At 31.2% G+C, this 14,922-nt stretch overlaps 1 protein-coding gene across 1 annotated transcript; it reads right to left on the minus strand.

Moving 5' to 3' along the window:
• Positions 1-5,634: 5,634 nt before the first annotated feature.
• Positions 5,635-7,988, minus strand: LOC110817544 (PPR containing protein). Its single transcript, XM_022046138.2, has 3 exons — positions 7,453-7,988; positions 6,440-6,641; positions 5,635-6,000 (listed from the first exon to the last, which is right to left on the minus strand). The coding sequence occupies exons 1-3, from the start codon at positions 7,957-7,959 to the stop codon at positions 5,756-5,758; spliced, it is 954 nt and encodes a 317-aa protein (XP_021901830.2). The 5' UTR covers positions 7,960-7,988; the 3' UTR covers positions 5,635-5,755.
• Between the last annotated feature and the right edge of the window lie 6,934 nt (positions 7,989-14,922).

Raw genomic sequence — 14,922 nt, forward strand, 5'->3', positions numbered from 1 at the left:
CCTATAGACCCGGTCCGTCCACCATCTCCTAGGATATCTAGTGAGGCTGTCAACTTATCCATTTATCAATTCACATACACTTTTTTATTCTTTTCTTGGTTTTCTGTTTCTCACATAAACATGAACACTTAAACAAGTAACGTGCATTCAATGAGGCAAGCATACATTAAATCCACGAAACCAAGCAGCAGTGAAGTAAACAGTGATTCATACATCTGAAACCATAGAATAAATAAGTCACATACCGTAACGTATTTAAAACTGTAAAGTAAATAAAATAGGAACTGACCGAAAAAATGTTTTAGATTCGGGCTCCATTAGCAACTTTAATTAATTATACATATCTATTAATTGTAAAAATACGATATTTCCATTCAATTGAACTCTAATTCCGCGATAGAAAATAGGGTGAAGGATCATTACTTGATTTGAAGTCTAAAACCGATTTTTTACTGTGCTTACAGGGAGTCTCTAGATTTCTTGAATTTTTTTTTGGAACTGAAATGCATTTATGGTACCTACACACGTCCTCAAATAACTCAAAATCAGACCCAGGGCCTACTCGGCCAATTTCAGAATTCCGACACGGCGGCTCCACCTCGGGTTGGCCGTTTTCGGCCTTTTTGGCCGAATTCGGCCAAACTTGCATTGGTTCCTGTGATTAAACACCCCTAGGGCCCTCGGTGGGCCAAAAAAAAAACCGAAAACCGAAACTTACCGGCGGCGGGGCTCTCCAGTGCGGTAGCTCCTCTGACTCGAGTTACGATTTGGTATTTTGCTCCGGCCAACCTGTAGAGGAAGGAACGGTGGTCACAATGGTGTAAAAATTACATCGAACGGGAATCGGGAAGGGCCTCATCGGAGGCAAAACCTGAGAAAACTAACGGCGGCAGTGCTGGGCTTCGGTGGCATTTTTCGGCCAATTGACCGGTGTTTTAGCTCCGATTTGGCCACAGGTGGGTTTAGAATCGAAATCCGAGCCAATGGGAGAATTTTTTACCTTGTTTGGTAACTGGAAAGTGCTCCGGTGCGGCGGCGGCGGGTGGCGGCGATCGGTTCCCCAGTGGCTGGGCTGTCTTCTCCGGCGAGAGCTCTGGCGGCTAGGGTTAGGGTTTGGGTGTAGATGAGATTATTTATAACCTTCTGCTTTTAATATGAACCGTCCATCGCGATTTAATTTGGGTCGTCCGATCGCTATTAAATGTCGTTCGTACGCGTGCAATCTGGGCCGTCCGCACATGCCTTTGATCTGGGCCGTCTGTGCGCGGGGGAACGGATCTCGGCTGTTCGATCACGTGCACGTGGCTCCCTTCTGCGTGGCCTCCCGCGTCAGTGTCTCTGCCACGCAGCGTGTCCTGGTTGGCCAAGGCTGCTGACCGGACTGCTGATGTGGTGAAATTTTTTTAAATTGTATTTTGACCCCCAGTTTTCAATTTTCTTTTCAAAAATACCCACAGAACATAAATTTTCACCCCTTTTTTTCAAAATTATTTTCAATTAAATCCTAAAAATAATTTTATCCTTTTTTATTATTTTTATAATTTTTATATCTATTTAATTAAATTAAACTAATTTAAAACCATGTATTATTACATAATAAATTATTATATTCATAAAAAAATTAAAAAAATAATACTAATAATAATAAAAAATTAGGGTGTTACATATACAATAAAAGGTTTTTTTTAATAATAAATGAATTTACTTAAATCAAGAGCTTCATTTGTTGTTTTTATGATTTTTACCAACATTCAGTTTCTGTATCGGTGAGTAGTGTGATATTCTCACTGGGGTAGTATAGCTCACCCTTTCATTAACTATTTCAGATCAAGAGGATAAAGAACTAGATCTCAATCGACAAAAAGGTTGTAAATAGTTCATCACCCGGACTCCTTTCAAAAGCTAGAGAAAGTCGTCCTAGAATACTCAGTTATTTGTCTTTGTTTATTTCTTTGATTTTAGTTTATTCTTTTAGAATGGACAGTTTTGTAGGCTTATTGGGCATTCTAAATTATTGTATAAATAATGTAAATCCTAAACTCTATTATTTCGCTTCCACATTTAATTTATGACTTTATTTCCTTTTTAAGTTTCGGGTCTTTACAGTGGTGGTGAATCTTTTTAATATATGAATATTATTAGTCATAGGTTATTATCCTGAGTTCTACTTAGTCTATAGTGATACATAAATTACAATTACAGAAAATACAAATCATATCGAAATACTATAGGGAATGCAAACTTAGGTACTAATATCTTAAATGGGAATACATGCTTACAACTATCTAAACACATCTTTATTTATGTCCAACAATATATGTAGTAGGCAAGCATAACTATATTAATGAGCACATATTTTGATGTAGTCTTCGCACTTTTATTAAAATTTTAGTTGACTAATATAATTTATAAAGTGAAATTTTATAATACAATTAATAATATATGATATTTTCCTAATCAAATCACCACAATCTTTTTCTCTCGCATATGAAAAATAGATAGGATATTTGAAATATATTTACACATACATATAATATTAAGAAAGAAAGAGAAAGGAACAACAACCTAGAGCAAGAAATCCATTAAATTGCTGAATGAGAAATGAAACTTGATTGCTTTATTCTTTGCTTCACCTGAGCAACAAGAGTTTAGAGTTGTACAAGGCTTTGAACATAAAAAGAAATTCCTTGATCCCAGTTTTATTACCTTCTCATCTCTCTTCAAACCTGTACCACAAACCAATTCATATATGCACCCCACAAATATTAAAAACAACAAACATATATATATATATATATATATATATAAAGCACCAAAAATATATTTTACCTTTGTAATTCTCAATTTAATAACTATTAGTAAAAAAGGGTAATTCACAATTTTTAATGTCATCAGGTAATTTCATAGTCACACTTCAAATTATACCCACTATGTGGGAGTGTCACAAAAAACAGGTTGATTTTTTTACATCACGAACTAATTTATTTTAAAAAAATTCATATTAAAAAATTTACTCTTAATTTACATCTTTCCTAATTAATCTCTTAATCATATTACTTATCTATATACTAAATTAGATTCAATTTTACTAACATCTTAGCTATATATTAAAGTTATAATTTTATGTTTAATTGATGTGAATTTGAATCAATTTATTAAAATATATAAATTCCTCTCAAAAATTTACTTCCACTGTAAATTTGTAACAAAAACGAACTTACTCTCCAAACTGAACTGCGAGTAATGAAGCTCGAAGAAATTGGGGTCAATGTGTTTCAACAGAGGCCGCCTCTTCTCCTTCACATAAATCTCCATGGCCGCCGCTATCAACTCCCTCACTGTTTTCTCCGGCGATATCAACACCTGCACTGGCCCAATGCTCCGCTCCATATTCACGTTCACCAGCACCTTCGTCAGCCTCAAACCCCCGGGGTCCTTTCCCACCATCCCTGACGGAGGCGCTAACATTAACCTCCTAGGCGGCGCCGATATATGGCCTCCTTGCGCGCGGGCGAAGTCAGCATCGGCGCCGTGCCTTTCCTGAGAGGAATTCTGTAAGGACCTCTCGGATCCCGCCGGGAACCGGCCGGAGGCCCAACTCCGGCGAATCGGTGACCGAGAGATCATAGTAAGGAAAAAATATATATTGAAGAAGTGTTAGGATTTTGAAATTTGGTGTTGAGTTTTCATTGATTGATTATGGTTAACATGGAGGGAAAGAAGGAAGTTCGTATGAGTTGAAGGTGAGTGAGTGAGTATTGAGTTTAGTTGATATTGTTGTTGGCGTTTAGGTTTTGGAGTTTTGCAGGTGATGAGCAGAAGCGGGAAATTTCCGGGAAACTGGACTTGTTTGGAACTGCCTACGAAAACATATCTCTTTCTTTTTAAAAAAAAAAAAAAAAAGGTACGAAACATAATTTGTATTTATTACGTTAGTTTAATAAAATATTCTAAAAAATGAATCATATTTGGATAGGATAATTATTACGTTTATATTTTTTATAAATATATTATTTTATTTTTTATAAATATATTAATTCGAATTTCTTGTTATAAATATATTATTTTATTTTTTTTATAAATATATCAATTCTGAGTTATATTGTCTCTCATGTGTATGTTTTTTTAGAGATTCTGATATTACTTATAATTTTATGGGTAAAAATAAAATTATCTTTTTGTATCAATTTTCATGTCCTGTTTTATGATTTATAAATTAGATCAAAACAAGTTAATTTATATACTACTACTTAATTCAATAATTATTATATTTATTTTATTTTAAAATACGTAAGTTAAATCTTCTTTATATTTTTATTCAAAAATTATATTATATTATATTACATTATAATTAGTATTTATATATTAATTAATAAATATATAAATTTTTAACTAAAAATAGTTATTAGAGCAGTGCTCAAATAATTTTTTAAAAAATAAAATCAAGCCCATGGTTTTAATGTAAAAGACCGCGTTTTTGTTTTTGTCAAGGAATTTGAAATTATATAATACTATTTTTAAATAAAAATTATATGTTTTTTTTTCATATTATACTTAATTATTTTAGAATAAAATATTTATTTAATTAACATTAGATAAAATAACAAATCAAATTGCAAAACAACAGTTTTCTTCTTCTTCCTTTTTTTTTTTTTAACCCCCTATTTCCTTCAATCATTTTCCACGAGGTGAATGTGATGTTAAAGTGGCTTTTCACCAAGCTCTCAACTTCAGATCCAGCTTAAGTTTGAATTTTGTTCAATCTCAATTTCTTTTAACACGATTTTTTCAAGACTTAAAAATTATTTAAATTGAACTCGAGCCAATATTTATATAAAAAAAAAAAGTTAATCTCGATAATAAAATATTTAACTTAATTTGACTTATCGTAATCATTATTATTAGGGCCAAAAGATTTAGTTTAAAGCACATTATTGTGGAAAGTGATTATCCAATAATTAATTACTCAAATACTTATTCTGATGTAATTTTTTATAAATAATAGAACCAGATTCAGTATAATGAACTTGATAATTAATTTAAGTACTTAATTAATTAACATCATAAATATTTAATATTCAATTAAACACCTAACTGCTCCAAAATAACCTATTCTCTCCTAATTTTTATCAATAAAGTTTTTTTTTTTTAAATTTAATTATGAAAAATTAATTAATTATTTTTTGAATACAATATATTTTATATTTATGTTTACATTATGTAAAAGTGAAAATTTCAACCACCAAGTTGAAAATTAGAAAAATAATGTCTGTGACCAAAACGTGAAAAATTAAATTAATATTTTAAAATACACCACAACTGATGTAACATAAATGAGTAGAATTATTTTTTTAAGTGCTTTCAATTTATTAGATGGCCCCGACTCAGAAAAAGAAAATAAACAGCCATAACGAGTCTGAAGAGCTATTGACTTCTTGGGATTTTTAATATGTTTTATAAAATAATAATTTTACGTCTAAGCATATTATATTATAATAAAACGTAATTAAATCATAAATAATGAAACAGTGATTTTTATCATACTTTAAAATATCAACTAACATCTCTAATATTATAAATTCAAATAAGTAATATTAAAAATCTCTAAATTACAAAATAACGAAAAATGGGTAATTGGGTAAAAGTCTTGCGGATTAATATAATAAAAATACTGAATTCGAAATCAAATTTATTAAGAGCAACACAAGTAAATACACTGCAATGCTCTTTTATCTTTATAAAATAAAAACAAAAATTATTTTTCGCAGATCAAGACTTTCCAAATTTTGTGGGTTACTCTTACTATTTTTCTCACTTTGCGGACAATAAACGATGAGAATAAGAAGAATGGTGGTGGATTCATGGGCAGAGCAGCCGAATGTGGTCTCACCCCAATACACGTTTCTGAAACTAAAGAATTTGATGCTCCTTTGTTACCACTCCTCCGAAGGAAGAAACTTCTGCTCCCCACATCTCCTATCCTCTCACTTTTATTCAAACCTATACGTATATTCATCATCACAAATTCATCAATAACATTCTTAATTCAACAAATCATTTATCGTTCTAGTGGTCTTGATTCAAACCTTGAGTTATACATAATTTGTCATTGAGTAACTGATAAAAACTTTCTTACTATACATACATTCATGAAGAGCTAAGCACCACCACAAATCAAAATATATACCGTTGTATGTGTATGCTAATATATAGGGACATTGTGGAACATCCTACATAGTTATGTACTAAAAAGTTTCACATGTCCCTTATGAGTCTCAAAAACAGAATTTCTTTTCAACAACTCACTAATTTTTACATCCGAACACCTGATAGAACTATAAGGAAAGTTATGACAAAAGACACGCATGTTACTAGTATAAGCACATCAAGTCACACAATTTAAGGGTAAGAGTGAGAAAACCCAAAACTTTACACTTACTTTGAAGGCTAAAATAAGAAGGATGCAACTCAAATGCTTCATCTTTATCAAGTTTGGGAGTCCGTCCTTCATCTCTATACCTTTTAACAACAAGCTTGATGATCTCCTCAACGCTACATCCCAATTTAACCATAGCCCTAATTGGCCCTGTACTTGCTTCAACGGACACATTTATCACAACCTTCGCATCTTTATTGTATCCCTGTAAACTCAAAAGTCTCTTACCTATTTATTAGGTACTAATCATTTAATAAATATGTGATATATTCACATTAATAATAACATAATTAATAATATCATAATATTAAAACTCATAATACAACTCAAATCCGCAACTTTATAGTTAAGTGTAGAAATACACATACGGATAGTTGGTTAAATGCTAATCATATTTGTTTTCTCCTAATTCCGCACTATAATTGTCCTTATTAGTAGAAAGCCTCACAATATACACGAAGCCTGAATTTCCAAATTAATGCTTGCCATGTATGCATAAAATGGAGGATGATCTTCAACGGTCAAACAAAAAGTCAGCATGATTTTTCAGTTCATTAGCGACGAAATCTGAGATTCAAAATTCGAGACCTCAGCAACGAAAAGGCTACAAAAGTAATTCAAACTTTGCTGAATTCAATTCCGACACTAATTTTTGTCTTCAATTCAAACACAATCAAATAAAAGTATTTTTTAAATAAGCATAAATATTTTTATTTTAATCGAAAGAACTCAGAAATCGCATACATATTATATCAGTGATGGTATCGAGCATATACGACAAACTATAAGCAATTGCCCCCACTCCAGACAAGCTAATCAAATCTATTTTAACGAATTTAAGAAAAACGAAACAGATCAAACAATTTCGAGATTTCAAATTTAGAATTAATCAAATTGCTCAGTGAAATTTAAAGCGGCTAGGGTAGAACAAAGGAAGCCGAGGTAAGACAGTGAAAAATCCAATAAAATAGAATTAAATGAACGGCAGATGGAAGTTTGACCAAACAAGTAATTACCTCAGAACGCAGAGAAAGAGAATGAAGAGATAATCCCGGCAAAGAAGAAGAAGACCCGAAGATGTCTGCACAGGTCTGAGTATACAAGATCCTCTCAGACTCGGACCCGAAAAGAATCTTTTGTTCCTGTTGATCATCATCATCATCGCTACTCCTGCTACTACTCGCCAATATATTGGGTTCAGATGAGCATCGCTTAAAGATCTCAATGGGTTTGGATCGATGCTTGGTGGATAATCGGCGAGGCGGAGGTAGAGGAGAGAGCCGTCTGGGCGACGGTGAGGGATGTGGCGGCCTGATGCTGTGCCTCTGAGCGATCCCACTCCTTGGAGTTCGACGTCGTCGACTGGTGTCTGACATAAACGAAAGGGAAAAAGCTGGGTAGTGCTGTTCTGGATGGATTTGAAAGAGGTATTTGGGGAAGAAAGGGGGGGTTAGGGAGGAAGTTATGAAGTTCGTTGGTAGGTTTCCAGTCTCGTAACTGCCACTACACCAGCCTTTTCCCATTTTCTTTTCAATTTGAAAACAAAATTTAAATTAATTTAATGAAAATTGTTTAAAACAAAATTATAAAAAAAAAAAAGGCGAAAAATATAGGGTTAAAAAAAAAAAGATATTGGCCGTCGGTGGATTTTTTTAATTGGGGTAATAACCCGAGAAATTGCGGGTTGATTGTCTAAACGGGTTATTTTAATTTTATGGTGGGCCCCACTTTGCTTTGCTTCCAATTCAAATCATTAAATTTATTAAATTATGTATAATATAATAACTTTACCAATGAATGTAACTTGCAATCTGTGTTTAGTTCACGCAAGCTACTGTAATCCTGACCGTACATTTCAATATTAAATAAATAATTAAAATATACGATCACTTTACATTTTTACCATTAAATTTAACTTTATTTAGTTTTCTCAAGTTTAAACCTTTTTTTAATCAAAAAATAAAGAAAAATAAAATTTGCTTGTTTGATTATTTGTATATATTTAATCATGTTTATAGAGATTGATTTTGTGGTACCGAATTGAATTGTAATGTTTTAAAATGGGATTTGGATGTTTTAGTTATGTGATACATTGCACTACAAACAAATACATGTCATATTATATTGTTTTTAAATTTAGATATAGTGACACTGTATCGGTATAATTATTTTCATGAAAAAATTTTATTTTATTATTTTCACCGTGAAAGTATATATTATAGTAAATTAATATTTAACTCAGAATTTTTATGCTAGATCAAAAATTAATAACTTAGCTAAAAAAAAAAGGAATTATCAATGTGATGTAAGTAATAGACATACACAAATATATAGATATATGTATAACATAAAACATACATATCAATCTCAATATTTCTGGATAAAAATTGTATTTTTTTTTTATAGAAATATAGATATATATGTATGTACATCAAACAGAAAATAGACTGGTTGGTTAAATGGGGTACTAGGCGCAGCTACCAAAATTTCTATATAATATAATTCCATGAAATTATCAAGAGGAAACAGAAATTTTTTTGTCAAGTTGTGTGTATTTGTGAGTGTGTTTTCCCTTGTTCTATTCTATAATTTTTCTAGTGATAATATGTTAAATGCTAAACTTTCACATTACTATTTTTAAATTTTTGCATTAGTTTTTTTGTAAAAGCCTAAACTCATATTTGGGATTCCGAGAACATAAACAAAAAATAGCATAATAAAATGATACTGAAAGTTATAATTTAGCATAAACAATTTAGAGTTTAAGATTACGTTCATGTAAAATTTACTTAAAAAACTCAATAGGGTTATGAAAATATCCTTAAAAAGCTTAAATGAAAAAGAATAATAAAGAAAATAAATGTGGGCGACTTCTGTTCGAAACTGGGGAAGTGGAGAGGCAATCTCCTATCTAGTTTTTTTAACGTTCAGGATTCATATCTTGATCATCCTGATCTGAAATAATTAATAATAAATAGTGAGTTACATTAACTCAGTAAAATATCAATACATCACCATTTATACGAAAAATCAAATGGTTGTAGAAAACGTAAAATAATCGATGAAGCTCATTTTTAATAAAAATCGTTTAACTAAAACATTGATTTTCTCAACTCACCTGTAAGATCTTAAATATTATTTATTGAGATAAATATCAGGATAACAATCTACAACATGCATTTTAAAGGCATATAACAATTAACTTTTTATTATTTTTCAGAATAGGATTCCTATCAAATTTATCTTTATCATTTTACCTTATCTACCAGTGCCGTTGGAGGTCCATATTGGTCCCTACTACATGTGGACACAAACATTCATTCTATAATCAAACGGTCATCCTCATATCTCGTCAGGTAATGAGCATCAAAACACACAACCGCCTCAATACCCATCCAGTATGAGTATAATTGAAACAATTTCTAACCCCTGTTATAGGAATTTTCAGCTCTGTTCGACAGAGGGTAACGTTCACTGTAGGGTTTACTCTATGTACCAAGTCTGTACATTCTCTCTCAAGATACTCGATAAGCCCTTTTATTATACACTATTAATTGATGTATATCTTTTCTTTTATTTACTATTTAATCTCAAGAGACATGTATATCTGTATCTCAATAACACATGAGTAATTAATTCACATTTTATGATAAGCACATGAAATAAAACATACATTATACTGATAAAAACCTATTAAACACACAATTGGATGACAGAACAACATGTCTAGAGAGGCCTTACCACGTTTGCTGTAGAATTTAGAACAAACATATCAAAGTAAACAGTACAGTAAATAAAATAGCAAAATAAATAAATGTAAGGATAATTACTGTAATTAAAACTCAAACATACGTAAATTGAGCATCTACTTGCTTCATTGACAACCTGTATTTCAATCAATTAGAGGACTGCAGATTAACTAAATTTTTTATTTATTTATCAGTTTAGCTTTAATTTTACCGAATAGAGAAAAAGAATGAGAGATTTTTACACTGGGTCGGTGTCCAAAATACTGCCTTTTTTGCTACGTTTTCCAACGATTTTCGGTTCCTAAATTTCTTGATTTTTTTCTGATAAAATCGAAAATTACGTCAAAATAGCGTGAAAATACACGAAAAAAAATCAAAAGGACAAAACAATCTCACCGGAGGTCAGCTTGGGGTTCCGGCGCAGCAACGCTATCGTGCTCTGCCACTAGGTCCCCCTTATCTGGCAGTTTCTCCTCTCGGTCAGCCCATCTTCGGTCAATTCTCGATAAAAACTTGTTTAATTTGTGATTAGAAGATGTCTATCGACAGAAAAAGGAGAAAAATCGAGGCTTACAGGTATTTTTCGATCTCTGGTGTGGTAGCTCAGTCGGGCTACGCCGTTATTTCCTCGCAGTTCATGGCTTTCTCAGTCACTCAGCATCGAAAATAAGTTATATGACTAAAGGGCAGGAAAAATGGGATGAATGGGAAGAGGGTACGACTTACCGGAGTGTTTTTCGATTTCTGGTGCTGCGACTTAGTCGAGCTTTATCGTCTCCTTCCTCGTAGTTCACGGTTGTTCTCAATTCTCCTACAACGAAAATAAGTTATACAACTAAGGGCGGAGGAACAAGGAAAAATAGAAAGAAAAATTGCACTCACTAGTGTGTTTTGGGTATCCAATGCGGTGGCTGGTTTCTCCTCCGGTCGCCTTTCTTCTTCTTCTCTAGCGAGGGGGTGTTGACAGGGTTAAAATTTTGGTTTGGAAGATAAGTTTAATTACCCCCCTCCCCTCGATATGGGCCATCCATCTGGCCCCACATGGATTCTCCTCAGCCATCTGATCGCGCTTATTAGGAAAAAAGATCTTGGTCGTTCAATCGAAGGCGTGTGGGCCATTCGATCTCGCTTACTCGGGAAGTCAATCCGGGTCGTTTGTGCGCGCGGGAGTGAGCATGAGCCATTGGATCACGAGGCACGCATATCGCTTGCGTGACTCTCGTGTGGGGCCCGTGCTAGCGTGTCTGCCACGTGGCACATTCTGACTCGTCGTGCTGCTGACGTGATCGTCCTATTTGACTGCATTTCTCTTTTTTGCAATTTGACCTCTGTTTTTTAATTTTTTTTTTCAAATATATTCTCTCTTTATTTACAGTTTGACCTTGAAATTATTAGAAAAAGTCCAAAATCCAATTTTCTCAAGAAAAAATAATTAAAATTAAAATGTTTAATTTTTATTATTATTTTAGAGACTAAATACATTATTTCGAGTCTAATTCTCGGAGTTTGGAAGTTACAATTTATTTACTAATTTTTTATTTTAAAAAATACGCTTATTATTTATATTCTGAAAAATATTAATGAGTTAAATATGTAACTATTTTTGATTAAATAGATTTTTATGTTAAATATTCATATGACATTTGATGTATGAAAATAATTTAATTTTAATTTACTTTTAATAAAAAAAAAGAGAGCAAATAATAAAAGAATAAGAAGGTATAGGTTCCACTTATGTAAGATGGCACGTAGACATGTAATTAAACATTTTTAATTTAATATTTTAAATTTTTAACTTTTTATTACATTAAAAATAATTAGAAAATAAAATATTTTTTTTACACAACATAGATCACAAATTATATAACATAAAAATTTATTTAATAAAAAATAATTACATGCATTAACAAACATATTCTTTAAAAATAAATGAATTAAATGAAAAGAAACATTTCTCTTAAAAGGAGAAATAACAACTAAAGTGGATGTTGGAAAATGTTGGTCGACTTGCAGCCATCTTTGCTTTCCTCTCCCGTAAGAAAAAAGCTTGGATGAGTGTGAACATCGGGCGCCGCAAAATTGAATAAAAGAAAGAAAACGGGAGCTTTTAAAATATTGAGGTTGGACAAACTGGGCCGCACTTTATGATTTTGGGCCCACCAACATGTTTCCCGGCTCGGATGGATCCAATTTGTCCAATGCCTATCAGGCCCAATATCCATGTATGTACCCGACCCGGGATGAGTAATGAAAATTTCTACATGACAAGTTATTTCTAATGCGACAAAAATTATATGTTATGTTATTTTGACAATACATACATATATATATATATATTTATGTAACCATGTATGCTTCAGTTTCTTCCCTTACACCGAAACTGCGAAGAGGCAGTTCTCATGGCTAAAACTAATCATGAGGCAGATAGGTTTCATTTCAAGAACAAAAAAGAAAAAGAAAAAAACAAAAACATGCAGATAAACAGCAGTGATCTCATTTCGCATGCTAACATTCATTAATTCAGTCATCATATCTGATAATGACCATACATCAACATTCACTCTGTTCCATAGTCCACGCATCTAATCATTTATCAACACATCACATCACATCCATCATCATCATCATCACATCACAATTTTATGTATTCATTTCCATCAATATCGCCCTCCATGTAATGTTACTGTCAACGGTCCCACCTTCTTGGCATTATTATGTTTTCGTATGTATATATTTACACATTTGATGAATCACAATACTCGTACGTGAATTTTCAACCATGCAACGTATATATATATATGTATTACACACACGTACACCTGTGTATACATATATCAAATTTAGCATGCTTACATATATGTATATGTTATCAATAAGATATATATATATATATACACACGGAACTGATGTCTCTCGTGTATGTATAATATTATTGCATAAAGATTTAGGACGTGTTTGAGGTTAGAGATTTTCCAAAGCATATATAATATACGTATAGTAGTTGATTTACTCTATATAAGTTGAATTGCGAGAATTAACATACTGCTTGTGTGTGTGTGTGTGTGTGTGTGTGTATATATGTATGTAAACAAGAATGTTGCAGTCAGCCGTATGAATTCAAAGGATTGAGTAGAAAAATATGGCAAACGTCAAAGGAATCAAATAATGAACGATAATCATTTTGTTGGAGAATAGGTCAATGATGTATGTATATGTATATATATATATATATATATATATATATTAGAATTTAGCGTGAAAGAATATAATGATGGAAAGAAAATCCCAGAATGCATATGCACTATCAGTTCAGTTAATCATAGCAGTCGTGCTTCTTTATTATTATTATTTTTTAAAAAAATTAAATTATATTTCATTTCCAAAAAAAAAAAGAAAAGAAATTAAATTAAATTAAATATCTCTCCTAATTAAAAAGACAAACCGAAAAGCAGAATTCACTCAATGCAATGAAATTAGCCGTAAGTATACGTGTTTAATAATTGGCAAGTAAAATGTAACCCGAACCCTTACAATTGATTAGGTTAAATAACACTTTTTCTTGATTGGTTTATCAATTAGTATCATCAATATTGTTGTGTGTGTGTATACATATATATATATATAAGTATTATTAATTAATTGGGTAAAAGTATTCAAAGGGGATAGTCCTTTTTCTAATGACTAGAATTCCAAGATATATAGATTCAATCAATTAAACTATTTATTTTGGTGACTAATACCATATTTAGGCAAACTTTATGTTGGTCATTAGGGGGGGAGGGAAAGCATGATTGAAAACCCAATTAAACTTTATGTAGAAAAAGAGAATTTTACAGATTGTCCAAGTTAATGTGAGATATATGAAGGGGTAATAAAAAGGAACAAACTTTATATGATTTTGGGATGTACAATTATTAAAATGTACCTATCAACTTGATATTTGCCTTCATAAAAAAATCTTTGACTCTCCACAATCACTTCCCATCTCAACCAATCGTGGTTTGCTTTTTCTTTATTTTAACCTTTTCATAGAGACCATATTTCGGTGGTCTAACACAATCATTAACTTAAACTTTTCATTCAAAAATATTTTAAGACAATAATTTTAAATTTTTCAATCTTAATTTTTTACCCCACCCATTAGTATATATTTCATATACCAAACACTTTTTCAAAAAAATTATTAATTTTAAAAATGATTAACATTTTAAGACATTCATTTTAAAGAAATTTCAATCTTAATTTTTTACTCCCACCCACAAGTGTATATTTCATAATAATCTTATTGTACTAAATGAATTCATTTGATACCAATGAAATGTTTTATATAAGCATATAATCAATCTAAACAAACATATTCTCTTACTAATTGTCACTAATTTTTTTTTTTTACTAATTATTTAGTTAAGTTTTTTAATTTTTTATTTACTAACTTCTTCTCTAATGGGTATTCAACAAATCTCTCTAAAAAAGAAAAGAACTTAAAACTAACATTTTAAAATTATATAAAATAATGAAGGACTTAGTAAACAATAAACTTCGTCAAATAGAGAAATGAAAAGACTTAATTCATATATGGTGTAATTTTTTTAGTTTTTTATAGAAATTTAAAAGTACGCATAAATATATATACATATATATATATAAAAATAATTGAAATAAAGTATGAATGAGAAGGGAGAACAATCCAATAGCGAAATGAATGATTTAAAGTTGGTGTTTTATAGACACAAAATT

The sequence above is a fragment of the Carica papaya genome, chromosome 4 (genome assembly GCF_054855325.1).
Source record: "Carica papaya isolate Zhongbai chromosome 4, ASM5485532v1, whole genome shotgun sequence".
In the NCBI taxonomy this organism is placed as follows: Eukaryota; Viridiplantae; Streptophyta; class Magnoliopsida; order Brassicales; family Caricaceae; genus Carica; species Carica papaya.

Excerpts from the sequence above, each read along its gene's own strand:
- LOC110817544 (XM_022046138.2), bottom strand. The coding sequence starts at position 7,959 with ATGGGAAAAGGCTGGTGTAGTGGCAGTTACGAGACTGGAAACCTACCA. Across the intron at positions 6,642-7,452 it reads CTCTTTCTCTGCGTTCTGAG|GGATACAATAAAGATGCGAA; the intron begins GTAATTACTTGT and ends TTGAGTTTACAG. Across the intron at positions 6,001-6,439 it reads TTCTTATTTTAGCCTTCAAA|GTTTGAATAAAAGTGAGAGG; the intron begins GTAAGTGTAAAG and ends ATATACGTATAG.